Source organism: Pleurodeles waltl, chromosome 4_1, assembly GCF_031143425.1.
Source record: "Pleurodeles waltl isolate 20211129_DDA chromosome 4_1, aPleWal1.hap1.20221129, whole genome shotgun sequence".
NCBI lineage: Eukaryota > Metazoa > Chordata > Amphibia > Caudata > Salamandridae > Pleurodeles > Pleurodeles waltl.
In genome coordinates this window covers 389,435,082-389,454,574 of record NC_090442.1, presented here as the reverse complement: position 1 = coordinate 389,454,574, position 19,493 = coordinate 389,435,082, and the positions used below count along the sequence as shown (strand labels likewise).

General features: G+C 46.8%; 1 protein-coding gene across 2 annotated transcripts in view; it reads right to left on the bottom strand.

The window, feature by feature from the left end:
- The window catches only part of IRAG2 (inositol 1,4,5-triphosphate receptor associated 2), an 871,311-nt gene that overhangs the window by 191,682 nt on the left and 660,136 nt on the right, over positions 1-19,493 (bottom strand). For both annotated transcript variants that reach the window (XM_069228582.1, XM_069228581.1), the window contains exons 23-24: positions 9,963-10,119; positions 9,546-9,624 (exon numbers count right to left, since the gene is read on the bottom strand). In XM_069228582.1, the coding sequence (XP_069084683.1) occupies positions 9,546-9,624; positions 9,963-10,119 (236 nt within the window). The remainder of the gene's footprint in view (positions 1-9,545; positions 9,625-9,962; positions 10,120-19,493) is intronic.

Below are 19,493 nucleotides of genomic sequence, written 5' to 3'. Positions count from 1 at the left end.
TGATTTAAAGCAGGTGATTTGAATGCATTCTTCCCAAAATGAAAACATTTCCAGAAATGGTCAAAACACAGCAGAAAAAAAGATAGCTGATGCAACACATAGGGAAAACACCGAGCACGCTGTGTATGTACAAAAGGGAAGAGGGGTCAAATGAGACGCAGTTGTGCATGGTCCCCCAAAGCAAGGGACCAAGTTTTCTAAGCTGTTTCCGATTCCACTACTAGGACATCGGACTATGAGGACACTGAGCACACTGAGGAAATGAGCTTCGCACAATATATTGCTTCGCAACTTCTAACCAGATCGGGAACTTGCTGAATGTAAACCTTGTAACCACATGCAAACCTAATTCTACTTTTAGGCACTCGATTTGAATGTTTCTGTATAGCCAACATTGTTAGATCTGCATGCTCTGCTCTACACACAGCGGAATTACTGTCACCTTATTCAGCCCCAACAACAATCCACTGGCGAAAGCAGCACAGCCAAACAATGTTCAGGTGGAGCTGGACTGATCACCTTAAAGCACTAACAACAAACTGTACAAGGGGTAGTTACTTCCTGGCCACTCTAACAAGTCCATGTAGCGTGTGAAAACTTCATGTCATTCCATATTCATGGAAGAACCGGAAACTGGTGTAAAACACACCGATACACGTGTTATGTGCAGTTTTTCCATTGGGACTTTAACATGTTCAGCTGAGAATGAACTAAAGAAAGAGCAGGAAAGATCTCTCGAATCACTCCAGCTAGTGACTGAGAACAACGAGCTCCCTTTTATTCTCTCTATTAAATTAAACAGCAAACCTTTGCTTTGTTTTCAGGCACATGGAATGATAATATTTAAATGCTACAAAAACTGCTCAAAAAGGATATTCTAAATAAGTCGGGTAATATTTCTTTCAATGTGCCTTACACATACTGGGTGGCCACTTTAGTCTCCTCCTAACTGCTGGTGTCAGTAAAGACAGTGTTTCAGATATGGGCCCAACTACATTTTTTATAGGGTTTTAGTGTGTGAGTAAGTGGAACCTGCGAGTAATTGAACCGGCGAGTAAGTGGATCCTGCAAGTGTGCAAGAAACGGACCAGAAAGATAAAATTACCTCAGCTTGATTCACAAAATCTGGATCAGCAGACACTTGCAGTGGAATACTGGATTTATGAATGTGGCCAATCCATCAGTACGGAGAATTGGACAGTCATAACCAAAGGGTTGTGGACGGACACAGGGGTTTGGGGTGGGAGGGTGGTCGATCCAGTGCAATTGTTCACTATAACATTATTCAGGCGGCTTCCTACCTTAAAACCATTAATCCTGCATAATTCTGGAAAAAGAGGGTCTTTTCAGGATTTTAAAAAATGTCACTCTGTTCAGGGTAGGAAAAGAAGCAAGCGGGGGCTACTGGTACTCCGCCATGGGGGTTATGTTGTCTTAACTAATGTCCTAGGATCTGTCCTACTATGGCTCTGCAAGCTGGACCAAGTACAACCCCTTCATCACCTTACTTAGCAATGGAGAGAAGTTACAGGCTTGTCAGAAAGGTAACGTGTGGGGTGGGGCCCTCAACTTCAGGACTCTGCTGTCACCCAGCAGCACCATAAGAGAATGTCCAACCCTGTGCTTTTTTTTTTTTTTATAAAATAGTTTAATAATCACTGGAAAGTCAATACTACAAGCAACAGAAAGCTCCAGTGGTGTGAAGCAATAGCACTCGTGGGCTGGTAACCCCTCCCCCCTTCCTTCACTCATCTTCTAGTTCTGTCTTGGACAGACTTCAATCACAGGTGCAGTGCACCACCCCCAATCACAGGTGCAGTGCACCACCCCCATTTTAGTCCGTGCACTCATTTATTCTAGTAGTCTTCAATTGTTCTAAACTCACTACAGCATCGTTCTGTTCATGTTCTGAGCACGGCCAGGAGGGTCCCAGGGACATATCCGGCTCCCTCGGTCATCCGGGAAGCAAAGCACCAGCTAGGGTTCTCCTGCGCTCGGGTCACGACCCTTTGGGAACAGTGGAGACTGCAACCAGGAGTAATTAGAAGCGTGAAAACTCTGACATCCTGGGAGTTCTCCGATTGTTAAACTCACTTTGGCGCTACAGGTGAGTTGGGGTTACAGGATCACGGAGCAGCCTTCTTCTTCCGGGAGCACAACCCCACGAGATATGTGGTGTCGAGAAATCAACACACTGCGCACAGGTACAATTTGTGTTGGCTACGGATCTGTCAAATCGGGCATAGTTCGATGTCATTGGCGCACAGCCTCCTCGGGCACTTCACTTTATAAAATAGTTTAATAATCACTGGAAAGTCAATACTACAAGCAACAGAAAGCTCCAGTGGTGTGAAGCAATAGCACTCGTGGGCTGGTAACCCCTCCCCCCTTCCTTCACTCATCTTCTAGTTCTGTCTTGGACAGACTTCAATCACAGGTGCAGTGCACCACCCCCAATCACAGGTGCAGTGCACCACCCCCATTTTAGTCCGTGCACTCATTTATTCTAGTAGTCTTCAATTGTTCTAAACTCACTACAGCATCGTTCTGTTCATGTTCTGAGCACGGCCAGGAGGGTCCCAGGGACATATCCGGCTCCCTCGGTCATCCGGGAAGCAAAGCACCAGCTAGGGTTCTCCTGCGCTCGGGTCACGACCCTTTGGGAACAGTGGAGACTGCAACCAGGAGTAATTAGAAGCGTGAAAACTCTGACATCCTGGGAGTTCTCCGATTGTTAAACTCACTTTGGCGCTACAGGAGAGTTGGGGTTACAGGATCACGGAGCAGCCTTCTTCTTCCGGGAGCACAACCCCACGAGATATGTGGTGTCGAGAAATCAACACACTGCGCACAGGTACAATTTGTGTTGGCTACGGATCTGTCAAATCGGGCATAGTTCGATGTCATTGGCGCACAGCCTCCTCGGGCACTTCACTGTGGCACAGCGGCACCGTCCGAATGGGCACAGATTTAGGACGTAACGGCGGCACAGTGTGCTCATGCAGAGCTTCTGAATGTTGCAAGTTAAGGGAAGAAAAATATGAATATCCAAAAAAGTTCAGAAAATCTACACGCAAACTGAATAGAGCCGATCCACTACATGCCATACCAACCACCAAAGTAAATGTATACACAGCTGAGGAAAGCATTTTGCCCAAATGATCCAGCTATGAACCCCGCTTTGGACCAAAGTCAAAACACTAAATAAAATAACCACCATTTTCACCAATCCGGAGTGCACCTGAATAAACAAACTGCAAAAATAAATACTTACCGCGCATTAGGTCGAACAATCCAAAGTGCTGTCGGTCTGTGTCTACAAGGCCAAGCTGACTACTGAACTATCTTCCTGTTCTCAGAATATTCAAATTCCTTCTAACCCTGCCTTTGACACATTTTCCTATCCACCTGGTAAGAACGCGCATGGCCTCGACTGAGAGGATACCACATGCAAAACCGGCACGTGAGCGGAGCGGAGAGCAGCGCAGAAGCATTACTGCAGCTTCCGCTTACGAGGGCCCGCGGAGGAGGTCCCGCACAAGCCAGAGTCCTAAACTGAAGTTTATGTAATGCATCAATGCAGCCTGACATAACAGAAAGCCTTTCAAGCGTGATAAACGCTGCGCCCAGACTTCGAAAACAGGCCCTACTACTTCCAGAAGCGTTTCGCGCAATAACGGCACATTCTTTTCAGTTTCTCTTCGCATTCTTAAGAAACAAATGAGAGGAGCGGGCCACTTTCAAATATGAAGATAAGGAAATGGGACATTAAATTCTCAACTATCACAGTTAGTCCGTAAAAAGGAGAAGATGGTGGTTTTCTACAGTGCTTAATTTGTAAATAAAAACGTGCCGGTGCCCAAAGCCCTCCTCTTAAACACGCGGCTGCTGCAATTAAATGTGGGAACACGGAATCCAGAGGCGGAGTTATGCTGAAGCCAGGGCCGGCTTTAGGACTGGTGGCCACTGTGCGACAGTTTGTGGGGCCCCCATCCCACGACCTCCTAGGTTGCACTCACTAAAACCTGGCAAATGTGCCTGCCCCTCATCTCTCCATCCTCCACTTTCACATACAGTCATGTGTTTTAAAGCACTAGAGGCTGGCTTTACTAATCCACTCAGCTAGCCACATTAAATATAGGGGCATATTTAAGAGCCCCTAGCGTCATTCTAACGCCATATTAGCGTCATTTTTTTAATGCTAATGTGGCGTTAGAGGGCCAAAAACGCTGTGCCATATTTACAAAGTGGCCCAATGCTAGCATTGCGCCACTTTATATCCCTTTGCGCTACTTTATGTCTGCGCCGGGCATAATGTATACAAGGTGGCATTCCCCCGCTAGGGGGCCAAAAAAAAAAAAAAATGTAGCAAGAAATCTGACAGATTTCTTTGTGTCATTTTTTTCCGGCACTTTTAACGCCTGCTTAGAGCAAACATTAAAAGGAGGCTTCTGTTGGTTGCAATGGGCCTCTGGGTGCTTTGCAGGATTAGCATAAAAAAATGTTATGCTCATCCTGCAAAGCGACGGACTAGCGTAAAAAAATTCTGACACAAGTCCCCTAACTACCACCATGTTGCGCCGTATTTTAAATACAGCGCACAGATGGTGGCGTTAGGGGAGCGCTAAGGAATGCAAGAAAAGTGGTGCAGCACTGTGTGCAGCGCCACTTTTTTCAAACATGGCCCACAGAGCAGTGCTTAACTTGTAAATAAAAAGGTGCCGGTGCCCAAAGCCCTCCTCTTAAACATGCGGGGGCTGCAATTAAATGTATGAACACGTAATACAAAGGCAGCGTAATCCTGAAGCCATCTCAGGCCTCTTCAATCCATTTACAGGCACTTCCTGACCTTGCAGCTAACGCTTGCGGATTTCTGCTTTTTCCCATTGTGACGCATTTTTGTTTTTCTCTTCCTCCGTCTTTCCCGTATATGTCTTTTTCTCGCAGTAAATGCTTGAGGCAGAAAAATAAGCGCCGGCCCTCAAAAATAAGTGCTGGTGCTCAGCACCGGAAACAACAAGCACAAATTAAGCACTGCCATAGGGGCATATTTAAGAGCCCCTAGTGCCATCTAACGCCACATTAGTGTCAGTTTTTTACACTAATGTGGCATTAGATGGCCAAAAATGCTAAGTCATATTTACATTGCATCACTTTGTAATCCATTGCACTACATAATGCCTGCACCAGGCATAATGTATGCAAAGGGGGCATCACCCCGTTAGGAGGGGCCAAAAAAATGACAAAGAAATCTGTCAGATTTCTTTGATTCATTTTTTCCAGCAATTTTAACGCCTGCTCAGAGCAGGCATAAAAAGGAGGCTTCCATTGGTTACAATTGGCCTCTGGGTGCTTTGCAAGATTAGCGGCATAATCCTGCAAAGCACCGGACTAGCATAACAAAATTCTGATGTTAGTCCTCTAACTACCGCCATGGTGCATCGTATTTTAAATATGACGCACACATGGTGGCGTTAGGGGGGCACTAAGGGGTGCAAGAAAAGCGGTGCTGCACTGTGTGCAGCACCAATTTTCTTCAATATGCCCCATTGTTCTGTTTTTTGCAGCAGGCATATTAACCCTCTATGCTACTTTATGTTGAGTCAAAGCTGACCCTAGGCAAATCTCCCATCTCTCTTTCTAGCAGAAACATTAATCACAAGAGGCATACTGACATTTTAATTGTTTCTTGAAGGCTAAACGCACACGGAAAATTTCAGCAGGTGCTTTTAAATGGCAAGTTTCGGAAGTTATTGCTAAACACAGCGCCCCCCTGCGGTCGCACCGCCCAAAAGCCGGTGGTGGCTGAAGGCACCTCGGCCCTCTTCAATACATATAAAGCTACTCCCTTCCCCTTCAGCTCACTCTCGCAGCTTTCTACTTTATGCTCTTGTGACGCTTTTTCGTTTTTCTCTTCCTCCGTCATTCCCCTATGTGTCTTTTGCTCGCAGCAAATGCTCGAGGCAGAACAAGAAGCCCCAGTGCTCAAAAATAAGTGCCGGTGCCCAGCACTGGAAACAAGCACAAATTAAGCAATGGTTTTCTGAGAATGATCCCAAAGCTCACAAAGCAGAGGAGTGAAGAAAAGTAGCAGCACAAAATGCACTCACGTAAAGGGTCGGGGTGACCAAAGGGGTGTTATCAATACGTTACTAAAAACGTGTGTGAGCGACATAACTGCGCCACGCGTCTGTCAGTTCCGACGGATGCTCGCTGAGCGAGAAATCAAAGGACAGGCTCCGAGGTGCGCTCAGGAGGGCCTCGCCTTCCCTGCTGGCCTTGGAGAATGAAAATCGGCTAAGCAGTGTGACCTGTAGCAAGACATAACCTTTCACCCTGGAATTCCCTTGAGATTTTTATGGTTTCTGTGCCCTGCTTGCTTTGGTGCTTTTTTGGTATTTTCTGCTGGCACCAGTAAGCTGCACCAATTTTAGCAAAACTACCCTCCATTTTTACCAAAAAAATGATGACAAACGACGTAATTTACCACTCTTGAAGAAAGTGGAAATGGGGCAACGCAACTGTGTGATGATACAGGAAACAGGTGTGAAGGTTTTTTTTTTTATTTATTTTTTAATCAGAGCAAACCTTTACAGTGCTATGCATCACCAACCGGTGTTTAGGCTCTGTTCCTGTGCATGTCCCGCACCAAAAAGTACTGTTTACAATATGCGTTTAAAGAAAGGGGGGGAGGTATAGAGGAAACGTAAAGTGTTAGTGCCCCCTACCCTGGAAGGTTAAATAAAGGTGGCGTCCGTTGTCGTTTTAGTAGTCGCTTCTTGGCTTGTGAGCAGCCGTAGGAATTGACCCTGACACTGCGTTCAGTCGGTGGTAATATTTAAAGATGGGCAGACGACTTTAAGGAGGATCCTATTAGATAATGAATACTCATGCACAAGTGTTTGGGTTCTGTCACATGATATTAACCTACCACCCCGCCAACCTCTACTCAGGATTCGTTTTGGCCTTCTTCAACATCCGTACACACTCGCGCGTGACAACGTCACTAGTGGACACGGCTACTGCCCACATGGCGGTATTTCAAAGATACTGAATCACACCAATAGACGGGCAGCAAATCAGGTGCCCTTTGCTGAGCGTGTCCCCGAGCTTTAGAGGGTCGTACCCAGTACTTACATTGGAGAAAAAATATGTGCCAGGGCCCTCTTCAGAAGGCCATTGCAGCTTGCAACACCCATTACCCCTGCTAGCACCGCCAATGACGGAACCAGTGGAACCACCAACCATCATCACACCCTACAAGTGTAGGGTCCCCAAAGCTATAGGAATGGCTTAGCAGCAGATACGCATCATTTTATTGTATAGGGGATGGGCACCCATCCTCCATGGGGCACCCACATATTAAAGTCTACGCATTTCTGTTAGCTATGGGAGCCTTGGAGGCCCTCACCACATTCTGGTGATGGGACTCATCATTGTATGTTACGCCACTGATGCATTTGTCTCCTCACTGACACTTTCCCACTTATCTTCCACGTTTCCTGGGCCTCTTCTCACCTTCACCATTCACCCATCCTCAGTGTACATACCTAAATCACACTCCAATTACCCATTAAATCAAGCAATAAATGATCAACTGTGAGAGCTGGGTCACGTGGATTCCAACCTGTTCAGTCAGTGGTCACCAGTACCCAAGCTGCACAAACAGGACCCCTTATTTTGCGAGCACCAGCTGCTATAAAATATCAAGCTGAAACCACTGATGTTATCGTACATTGACAGCCCAATGTATTCTTCATCACAGATGCAGGCTTGCATCCAGGCGCTCCTTCTCAGTTGTGTGGATTGTTAACTCCAAAGTATGCTTTGCTTCAGTAAGATCATATCCACTGGTGTGGTTTGGGTGGGGGGGTGGGGTTGGGTAATGGGTTAAGATAGGCCTAATACTGAAGTCCAGTTTATTTCTTCATTCTTATTAATTATCTTTGCCCAGGCTGGGACTGTGTATGCATGAACTAAACGTTTCCTCACAAAAATGTCACTTGGTTGCTAGACCTAATAAAAAACAACTGGTTGCCTTTCAAGGCCTTTTAGAACTCCAACATTTGTTATCTTGCGGGACTAGCATTTGGCTAGAATTCCCTGTAGACTTTACACCAAGCTTATCTGATCATGGCTTGTCCACTACACCACATAGTCATACCACCATCTAAAAAAAACCTTGGTGTTACAGAGCAAAAACGTGTCAGTACTACATTCCTCTACTCTTCCTGCTCTGTTTCCTTCATTTGGTCATCTCATTTTGCCTGGAGCTTCAAGATGTTCCAGAGTTGCCCTCCATTAATTTCAAATCATGAACAAGGCCTACCTTCACACCAAGGAGGAGCAGCAGGAACAGCCATATTTTGCACTCTTTTGTCCTCAACAAAAGAACAGATGTATTTAATATTTACTATTTCTTGAGCACCCAAATATCCAAAGGTGTCTTGGCGCTAAACAGACCTTCGAAAACTTACCAGAGTCATGTAGAACTTATGGCGGGAGAGAAAACCGCCAAGATTGTAGCTGGTTATGTAAGCTAAGCAGGTTAGACCGGCTTTAATATATAATGGCACGGTGTGCCTTAGCTGACAGGTGGAATACACAAAGCTACGGCTGCCCCAAGAAACTTTATTTATCCTGGGAAAATGATGCACTGCAAGTGCGCTCTTCACTGTGGAGACAATAGACTTGTTGACTCAAAGAACTGCTCTTCGCAAGACTCGTGTCCAATCTCAATTCTCCATGGTTCTTCATGGAGCTCAAAGTAATGAAACAACCAAATCGGAGATTAGAGACCAAGGGGTGTAAAAGTAAGTGCCCCATAATTAAAACAGAACACCAGACAGAGAAAAAATATCTAACTGAGCCAAAAGACCACCAGGCAGGCACATACGTAGGACCAAGGAAAAACAAGGAGGGGATCTTTAGGTAAACATTGGCTAGAAGTTGTTCATGATAAGATACTTTTTTTCATTGCAGTGAAGAGATTCCCGGCCAATCACCTTTCAAGAGTCTTGGAGTGCAGACAGGAGGAGTCAGAATCATAGAGCACCATGGGAAATCACATCTCTTAGTATTTACCTAAAGGTGTGAAGGGGACAGCGAGTTAAAAGAATTTATGCAGACAGCGGAGACCTTGCACCACAGTGACCAGGTACTCCCAGTGATGGCACTTATGTGCTCTACAAATGCTGACTGATTGATAGTAGGGGACAGGGTTCCCAGTGGAGTACTCGTCATGGTTCATTTTTGATGAAGTAGTAAGCACAGTTTGCTTTTGGAGCTACCAATCACACTGCTTTGAATTATCTGCAATGAGAACACATTCCTATGCATGTAACAGATTTTAACTTACTTGGCACATCGGGTTGATTTGGCAAAGGCACTGTGCTGGATTGTTTCACACCCGGCTCAATATATCTCATGCTGACAGTTGGTGCAGTGGGGCTTATCCACATACTCATTTCTAAACCAGTGAGAAGCAGCACTATATGATGTTTTAGCATGTGTCAACTTATTAGTAATGAAGATCCCAAACTCACCTCTGGGCATTGAGAAGCCATTATGGTGATGGATGGAAGCCCTGCATCTGTCTGGGTGCCAACTGAGAACACTTCACACCTGCGAGTTAGAAGAGAGAAGGATGGCAAGTGCATGCCAAGTCAGCAAAGTCATTGAACAGCCATCAAGCCGCGGGAGCACAGTTACCACGGAATACTTCTCAGTGACAAAGAATTCACGTGAAACATAGAACCGAGCAGACAACACCAAATACAAGGAAGTCAGCTGAGAGCTGCCTCCGCACAGGTACACAGAGCAGCATTTGCAATGCAAAGGCGTCGGCCCACTCTGGAAAACAGCACAGAGCAATCCATCGCCTGGAGAAACACCCGAAACCTGCCACCAGCCATACATGCCAATTAGTTATCCGTTCTAAAATTCAACTGGTTGTGTCTTACTTGGTTATATCACATACAACTTGCTCTTCAGTCGGAGGCCTTTTGAAAAGAAATTCAGTTTTTTCAAAGGCGGGCGGAGTTGCAGTTCCCGAATGCCGATTTCGTTCTGGAGTCTGCAATTTAGGTTTCAGCTGAAGAATTTCCAGGGTTAATGCATCTATGTAAAAATAAATATACAACTCTGAACTTTACTGCACAGGCCCTTAAAACACAATTGCTTCTCCTTGCACAAGCCCTCACTATAACATTTGCCCCTCTTTGCGCAGCCCAGCAGCAGCTGGACTGGCAAACCAAGGAGCCAAGAAAAGAAAAGCAGTGATCGTAACAATGAAGGGGTGGCACAGATAGTGAAGGGGTGGTACTTATAATGAAGGGGTGGCACATCCTCACTGACATGTCATGCAAATTCTCCTAATCTAAGGTGATGTCACTTTGGGGCATGCAACCACAACTCCAAATATATTTATTTAGTGCTCGGGGTGTGTGAACCTTACAAGTTCTTTCCTTCTTAAATAGCCACCAGCAAAATCTCACCAAATATGGATCTTTAAAGACGACTCAATCCAGACAGTGCAATTTCAAAGCTTTCTCTGTCCAGTGACAACATACACTAAAATGTGATGTGGAAAAAAACCACAGAAGGCATTGTTCATACATGGTTTCCCTTGCCTTTTCAGACATTTACCCCGGATGGTAGGCACTTGTATCACAAGAGTTTGTGTTTACCTACATCACTAAAGCTATATTGCTAGCAGTCCACACGAGGATTATTTTGAAGCAAGAGATACACTTTTACCGTTGATTTTCCTCGCTCTTTACCCTACCTCTTTTTTATTGAAACAGTCCTTTTTTTGCACTTTGCCATATCACCTGCAGGTCATTCCCGGCACAGATCCCTCCTCCAAGCTGCTAGCGGGGACCTATTCAGCAGAAGCCACTGAAATCAAGACACCAAGGGAAGGGAAGCAGGTCTGACCAGGAAGATGGGCCTCAACCTGTAAATTGAAGCCCCCATTTCCTTATTCGCATGGTTGTAGGCTAAACAAGGAAATGCAAGCCAGCAGCTGATCTTCAGTACAGCCACAGCCAGGCGGCTCAAAGCAGACAAACTTAGGATAACGGAAAAGTGAGATCCTACTAGAGATGGGATTTTCACAGAGGTGATAGTCTCCAATACTCATGCAGCAGACAAGAGACCACAACCTTCATCTAGGCTGCTCCTTTCCCATCCAGCTCTACTCAACCCTCGGTTCTATCTTTGCTCTCCAGCTACGACTACTCCCCAAAGTCTGTCCCAGTCCTCGATGACAGGAGTTAAGCTGCTACCATCGCAAGACTATGTAGATGCAACACAAGCCGGTAAGCTGTAGGTGTCCAGAGGTGAAATGAACTGGAGTTGCTGCACTGTAACAGTACTACAGGCAAACAAGCACAGGGAATTATAGCAATGCAGGCACCTAAAGCAGCTATCACCGCCCTATTTAGATCTAAAACGGGATGGACAAGGGATTAATCGTGCATGTGTAATAGGAGCCAAATTCTGAACAGTGACTCAATTTTAATAAGCAATTAAGCATAGAGGTGCAAACGTTCTAAATGGGTTAGAGGAGCATATGAACCATCCAGGAACAGGCAGGTTTTTAACAGCTAAATAAGTAGGTTAGGTAGGGATATTTCTTAGTTCCCGGAGAAATGAATTCAAGGTTTTAGTCCACTGACCGCAAATGCTTGCCTGCTATGCGCCGTTTACAAAACCCTACAGTTTGGTGCCAAATGAGACAACTCATCTCAGATTTCTGTCCTGTGCATTCCAGGTAATCAGTGCTTTAAATGGGCCGTACTGTCCGGTACTGAGTACGGCACTTTTTTATTTTGAGAGGGAGAGTACCGGCACATTTCAAGAAAAACGTAATACTTTTAATAGGAGAGTACCGGCACTTCTCAGGAACAAGCAGGTACTCTGGGACAGAGTACCGGCACTTTAATTTTTCCATTTCAAGCACTGCAGGTAATGATATTTGTCCAATGACCAGGGTCAAACCCATGCAAAAATAAATGCGAAAGTTTAAGGATAAACTTTAATCTGAACCAGCAGCTAGTAGAAGATCACACGATTGGGGAGGTGTGATCAAACTTTGTCCTATGGCTTTGGTAGCTTTTGCAAAAGGTCCAGCGTTTTGGTTTACTTCACCATGAGCAATGATCCACTGGTGAAAAAGTGTGCGCAAATGACTGTTCTTGAGATAATTCACCCCGCCTCCATATCTAAAAATAGGGAGATTTTACCTAAAAGGCACATGTTCATTAAGTACCGTTTTGCGTGAAGTAATTTGTATTTCCATTGTTAGTCGGGCTACTACTTAAAGCCTAAACTTGAGGGTTTTTTTTGTAGAGGAGATTGTCTCCCGCTTCACTTCAGAAGTTTTCATATTGCTAGCGAGCTTTGTTCCCTAACTGTTGCTTTAACAACGTTTAGAGCAAGCGAATTCTTCTCCATTCACACTACCGAGGAGATCAATAACAGTAACTCCCCTGAGTCAGCACCATAACCACTAGTAAACAGAAAGAACAGAAGTGGCTCATCAGCGAAGATATTGTTATTGTATTTATAAAGCGCTTACTAACTATGATGAGGCATTGAACTGCTTTACGGCAAGTAGCAATTGTAGGTTTTTGCGGTTAGTGGTGTGCTCTCAAGAAAAACAAGCATTTGCAATTCAATGGGTCTCCCATTTGTGAGAGTTTGTGCTACTGGCATTGTAAACACAATGTCTTGTACTTATCTGTTTTGGTCTGGAGTGTAGTGTAGTGGATATGCCTAGGACTGCCTAGAGGACTTAGAACAGAGGGGTTACCAACGGGAATAGAAATGCTGCTGAAGCATTGTCTAGGGGAGTAAGAATGAGGAATTACCACTGGGACCAGAGAAGCAGCTAGCAGCACTGTCTACAGAACTGAGTGAGGAATTACCGATGGAGCCAGAGAAGCAGCTAGCAGTACTGTCTAGAGGATTTAGAATGAGTAATTACTACTGGGACCAGTGAAGCAGATGCAGCACTGTCTACAGGACTAAGAAAGAGGAATTACCACTGGGACCAGAGAAGCAGCTAGCAGCACTGTCTAAATGATTTGGAATGGGGAGTTACAACTGGGACCAGAGAAGCAGCCACAAGCACTGCCTAGAGACCTTAGGTTGATGAATTAATGATGGGACCAGAGAAGCAGCTTGCTTGCAGCACTTCCTAAAGGACCAAAAATGAAAAATTACCACTGGGTCCAGAGAAGCAGCTGCAGCACTGCCTAGAGGACTTTGAATGAGGCATTACCACTGGGACCAAAGAAGTAGCTGCAGCATTGTCTACAGGACTAAGAATGAGTAATTGCCGTCTGGACCGGAGAAGCAGCTTGCACTATTTTCTAGAGTACTTAGAATGAGGAATTACTGATGAAACCAGAGAAGCAGCTGCAGCACGGTCTAGAGGACTTAGAATGAGGAATTACCACTGGGACCAGAGAAGCAGCTACAGCATTGTTTACAGGATGACTAAAAATGAGGCATTACCCCATGGGACCAGAAAAACAGCTAGGGCCAGAGAAGCAGCTAGCAGTACTGCCTAGAGGATTTAGAATGAGTAATTACCAAAGGGTTCCGAGAAGCAGCTTGCAGCCCTTCCTAGAGAACTAAGAATGAAGAATTACCACTGGGACCAGAGAAGCAGCTATCAGCACTGTCTAGAGGATTTAGAATGAAGAATTACCGACAGGACCAGAGAAGAGCTAGCAGCACTTCCTAGAGGACTAAGATTGATGAATTACCACTAGGTCAAGAGAAGAAGCCGCAGCACTGCCTAGAGTACTTAGAATGAGGAATTACCAACAGGACCAGAAAAGAAGCTTGCAGCATTGTCTAGGGGATTTAGGATGAGGAATTACCACTGGAACCAGAGAAGCAGCTGCAGTACTGTCTAGATGACTTAGAATGAGGAATTATCACTGGGACCAGAGAAGCAGCTGCAGCACTGTCTAGAGGTCTGGTAATGAGGAATTAGCACTGGGACCACAGAAGCAGCTGCGGCATTGTCTACAGGACTAAGAATGATGAATTACCACTGGGACCAGAGAAGCAGCTAGCAGCACTGCCTAGAGGACTTAGAATGAGGAATTACCAACAAGACCAGAGAAGTAGCTGCAGCATTTTCTACAGGACTAAGAATGAAGAACCACCAGTTGGACTAGAGAAGAAGCTTGCAGCATTGTCTAGGGGATTTAGGATGAGGAGTTACCAATTGGGCCCATAGAAGCAGCTTGCAGCACTTCCTAGAGGACTAAGAATGAGGAATTACCACAGGGTCCAGAGAAGCAGCTGCAGCACTGTCTACAGGACTAGAAATGAGGAATTACCACTTGGGCCAGAGAAGCAGTTAGCAGCACTGTCTAGAGAATTTAGAATGAGGAATTACCACTAGATCCAGAGAAGCAGCTGCAGCACTGTCTACAGGACTAAGAATGAGGAACTACCACTTGGGCCAGAGAAGAAGCTAGCAGCATTGTCTAGAGAATTTACAATGAGGAATTACCACTGAGAAGCAGCTGCAGCACTGTCTAGAGGACTTAGAATAAGGAATTAGCACTGGGACCACAGAAGCAGCTGCAGCATTGTCTACAGGACTAAGAATGGCGAATTACCACAGGGACCACAGAAGCAGCTATAAGCACTGCATAGAGGACTTAGAATGAGGAATTACTGTCTGGACATGAGAAGCAGCTTGCAGTATTGTCTAGAAGACTAAGAATGAGGAATTAATAAAGGGACCAGAGAAGCAGCTAGCAGCACTTCCTAGAGGACTACGAATTATGAATTACCTCTGGGTCAAGAGAAGCAGCTGCAGCACTGCCTAGAGGACTTAGAATGAGGAATTACCACTGGGACCAGAGAAGCAGCTAGCAGTACTGCCTAGAGGAATTAGAATGAGTAATTACCGAAGGGTCCAGAGAAGCAGCTTTCAGCACTTCCTAGAGAACTAAGAATGATGAATTACCACTGGGAGCAGAGAAGCAGCTGGCAGCACTGTCTAGAGGACTAAGAATGATGAATTACCACTGGGAGCAAAGAAGCAGCTGGCAGGACTGCCTATAGGATTAATAATGAGAATTTACACTGGGACCAGAGAAGCAGTTGCAGCACCAATTAGAGGACCTTATAATGAGGAAGACAAAGTGGATGTATGTGTGTCTGCCTGGAGGGTGCAAAACACGCACAGAGAGCCACTTATTTCTAAAACAGCAGTGCAGGGAAAAGTGGCTTGGAAAGCATCAGTTACATATACCCGAGCAGAGGTGCAAGAACAAATAAAACCTAAAGTACAAGCTACTTGCCTTTGGTAATAAAATATATGGTAGAGACATGTTCTAGTTGCAGATTCCTTACCTTAGAATTTCCCCCAGGCGTCAGACTGCATCTGGAGATTTTTCTTCTGGCAATACCCTTGCGCGTAGGCAGGTGGCGTCTGTTGACTCCGCGGGTATCGTTGGCGTCGTGGTCGCAATGATGACATCGGGAGTAGTATAAACACGTCACCACCGCACAGTGACGTCAGTTTCTTTTAATGACTTTCCACGCCAAAGCACAGAGCCATTAAGAACACTGAGATTGGTGCGCCAGAGCTAAGGACCTGAAAGGGGGAATTCCTGTCCCTAGAAATCAGTTCTCAAGTGTGGAGGATGGGTGGGCAGTAAGGAATCTGCAACTAGAATATATCTCTACCAGATATTTCATTACCGAAGGTAAGTAACTTGTACATCTGACAGAGACTTCAAGTTGCGGTTCCTTACCTTAGAATAGATACCCAAGCAATGCCATCCTCGGTGGTGGGCGGCGAACCAACATCATACTACGAAGTCCTGCAGGACGAACTACTAAAATAGCTGTCCCAACAGACCTGACTGTCCAGGCAGTAGTGCTTAGCAAATGTGTGCAGGGACGCCCACATAGCTGCCTGGCGGATATCCAGGATAGGAACTCCGCGTGCTAACGCTGTGGAAGCAGCAGTTGCTCTGGTGGAATGAGCATGCAAGCCTCCAGGAGGTTGCTTTTTGGCCAAGGCGTAGCACATTTTGATGCAAAGAAGCACCCATCGAGAGATGGTACGCTTTTGCACTGCCTTCCATTTTTTCGCACCCACATATCCAACGAAGAGTTGATCGTCCACCCGGAAATCTTTAGTACGATTGAGGTAGAGCGTCAACGCTCTATTTGGGTCCAGATGGTGGAGTCTCTCCTCCTCATGGGAAGGATGTGGGGGTGCGTAGATAATAAGCAGAGTGATGGCCTGGCCTGCATGAAAGGGTGTAACCACCTTAGGAAGGAAGGAAGCCCTAGTGCCCAACACTACTTTATCAGAGTGCACAGATAAGTATGGAGGTTTTGAGGAAAGGACCTGAAGCTCACTCACCCTGTGAGTAGAGGTGATAGCAACCAGAATACAGTTTTGAAGGTGAGGAGCCGCAAGGGACAACTATGCATTGGCTCAAAGGGGGTACACATCCAATAAGTAAGGACAAGATTAAGGTCCCACTGAGGCATGATAAAAGGAGTGGGAGGAAATAAATGAGTGAGTCCCTTTAGGAATCTACTCACAATAGGAGATTTAAAGAATGAGGGCTGATCAGGTAGCCTAAGAAAGGCCAAAATGACAGATAAATACCCTTTAAGGGTGCCCAAAGCAGAGCCCTGCTGGGCCAAAGAAAGAATGAACAGAAGAACCTCGGACAGAGGGGAGGAAAGGGGATCAACAGATTTGTTGGTACACCATGCCACAAATTTATTCCAACAACAGGCGTATACAGTTTTGGTTGATGGACGCCTGGCTGCCAAGATAACATTGCATGCTCAATAGCTCTGGATACCATACTCTCCGTGCCCAGTCCAGAGCCACCAAGATGACTTGGGCCCGGTTGTAGGCGTAAAGGAGGCCAGAGTTCCACTCAAGACGAAAAGAGTTTCCGAGCGAGTGCTGCCTTGGAAACCCCAACGCACAAAACAGCTGACATTGCACGTTCTCTGAGGAGGCGAACAGATCTAACCAAGTCTCCCCACTGCTGAAAGAAACCTTGTGCCACCTCCAGATGGAGATGCCATTCGTGATCGGCTGTGCATTGACGCCTGAGTTCGTCCTCTCTGATATTAAGGGAACCCGCCAGATGTTGAACCATCAGGGTAATGCCCTGATGTTCCAGCCATGTCCAGAGGCGTAGTGCCTCCTGACTAAGGGTCCAAGACCCTACTCCGCCCTGTTTGTTGGAGTACCACATGGCGGTAGTATTGTCCGTAAACACCTGCACCACTTTCCCATTGAGAGAGGGAAGGAATGCTTCCAACGCAAGCTTGATCGCCCAGAGCTCCAGCAGATTGATATGGAGCCCAGACTCCGCCGGAGACCAGAGTCCTCTGATCTCTGCCTCTCCCATGTGGCCGCCCCATCCCAGAGGGGACATCTGTCACTATAGATAGATCTGGTTGGGGAAGGTAGAGGGATCTACTGTGGACCCAATGCGGATTCGAAAGCCACCATTGCAGGTCTTGCGCAGTCCCCTCTGAGATCTGGACCAGGTCGGAGAGATTCCCCTAGTGCTGCGCCCACTGGAACTTCAGGTCCCACTGCAGAGCCCGCATGTGGCATGTGTCACTAGTAGGATGCAGGAGGCCATGAGGCCCAGCAGCCTCAGAGTCAGTGTGACCAAAACCCAAGACCGAGGCCGAAAGATCGGAATCATAGCCTGAATGTCTTGGACTCTCTTTTCGGGAGGATAAGCCCGAAACTGCAGTGTCCAGAACCGCTTCGATGAAAGGGAGTTACTGAAAGAGCGTCAGTGTGACTTCAGCACATTTATAGTGAACCCCAGCATGTGCAGGAGGTGCGCCGTAGTCTGAAGGTGGGAGACTACTTTCTGGGGTGAGTCTGCCTTCAACAGCCAGTCGTCGAGGTAGGGGAAGACTGAGACCCCTAACCTGCGAAGAGGAGCTGCAACCACCGCCATCACTTTCGTGAACACCCAAGGGGCGCTGGTAAGGCCAAAAGGGAGCACGTAAATGTGACCTACCACGAATCGTAGGCAACATCTGTGGGCAGGCAGGATGGGGATGTGGAAATAAGCATCCTGCAAGTCCAACGCTACCATTCAGTCTCCTGGGTCCAAGGCAGACAGAACCTGAGCCAGGGTGAGCATTTTGAATTTCTCCTTCTTGAGGAAGTAGTTTAGGTCCCTATGGTCTAGGATAGGACATAAGCCCTTGTCCTTATTTGGCATCAGAAAGTAGCGGGAATAACAACCACGACCTACTTCTGGCACAGGGACCTTTTCTATAGCTCCCCTGGCCAAGAGAGCTGCGACTTCCTAGCAGAGAAGTGCCAAATGATCCTCTGGAAGGAGATTGAAGGATGGTGGCATGGGTGGTGGAGCAGATTCGAAAGGGAGGGAGTAGCCCTTTCGATCTGCAAAACCCACCTGTCCGTCGTGATGATTTCCCAATGGGGCAGGTGATGGCGAATCCTGCCACCAACTGGACGGGAGTGTTGGGATGGACTAGGAGGGTTTGGAGGCTGCAGTGGGGGGTAGAGGTGGACTGGGCAGACCTCTGGTTCCCTGTCCAACCGCCACGTGGGATTCCGCGTCCCCGGCCACGCAGAGGCTGAACAGCCTGCACAGCACAGTGGAGAATGCGACAGGGAGTGCCTTCCGTGGCCACGAAAGGGGCGAAAAGAGGACTGTGGTGGGCGAGAGGCAGAGGAAAGAAAGATGGACTGAGCCGTAGCCCCAGAATTCTTGAATCTTCCAAGGAGTCCGCTTTGTCTCCGAAGAGATGGGAGCCATCAAAGGGCATGTCCATGAGTGACTGTTGGACATTCCCAGAAAAAAAACAGAAGTATGTAACCAGGCGTGGTGGCGTAAGGCCACCGTCGTAGCAACCGATCTGCCCAGAGAGTCGGTCGGGTCCAGCCCACAACGGATTGTGAACTTGCTGCCTCTCTCCCATCGTTCACAGCTTGGGAGACGATAGCACGGGCCTTCTCTGGTATCTGCGGCAGGACTTGCGCAACCGTATCCCACAAAGAGTGGGTATAGCAGCCCAACTGGTATGCGGTGTTCCCAGACGGCAGCACGAGACTGGAGGAAGAAAACAACTTCTTACCAAACTGTTCCAGTCTTTTGGATTCCCTATCCGGGGGTGCAGAAGGGAATGCGGCTGAAGAAGAGGAAGCCTGGATAACAAAACTCTCAGGTGTGGGGTGTTGGGACAAGAATTTAGGGTCATTCGGAGCCGGCTGATTGCGGCGTGCGATAGTCCTATTCACAGGAGCCATGTACCCAAAAGGACATCGGTGAGGGCTTTGTTAAATGGCAAAAGGGGTTCTGAAGAAGAAGCCCCAGGCTGAAGCACCTCCGTCAGGAGATTAGATCGGACCTCAACAGTGGGAAGCTTGAGATCAAGGACCTCAGCTGTCCTACTGACCACCATACCATATGTTGCTC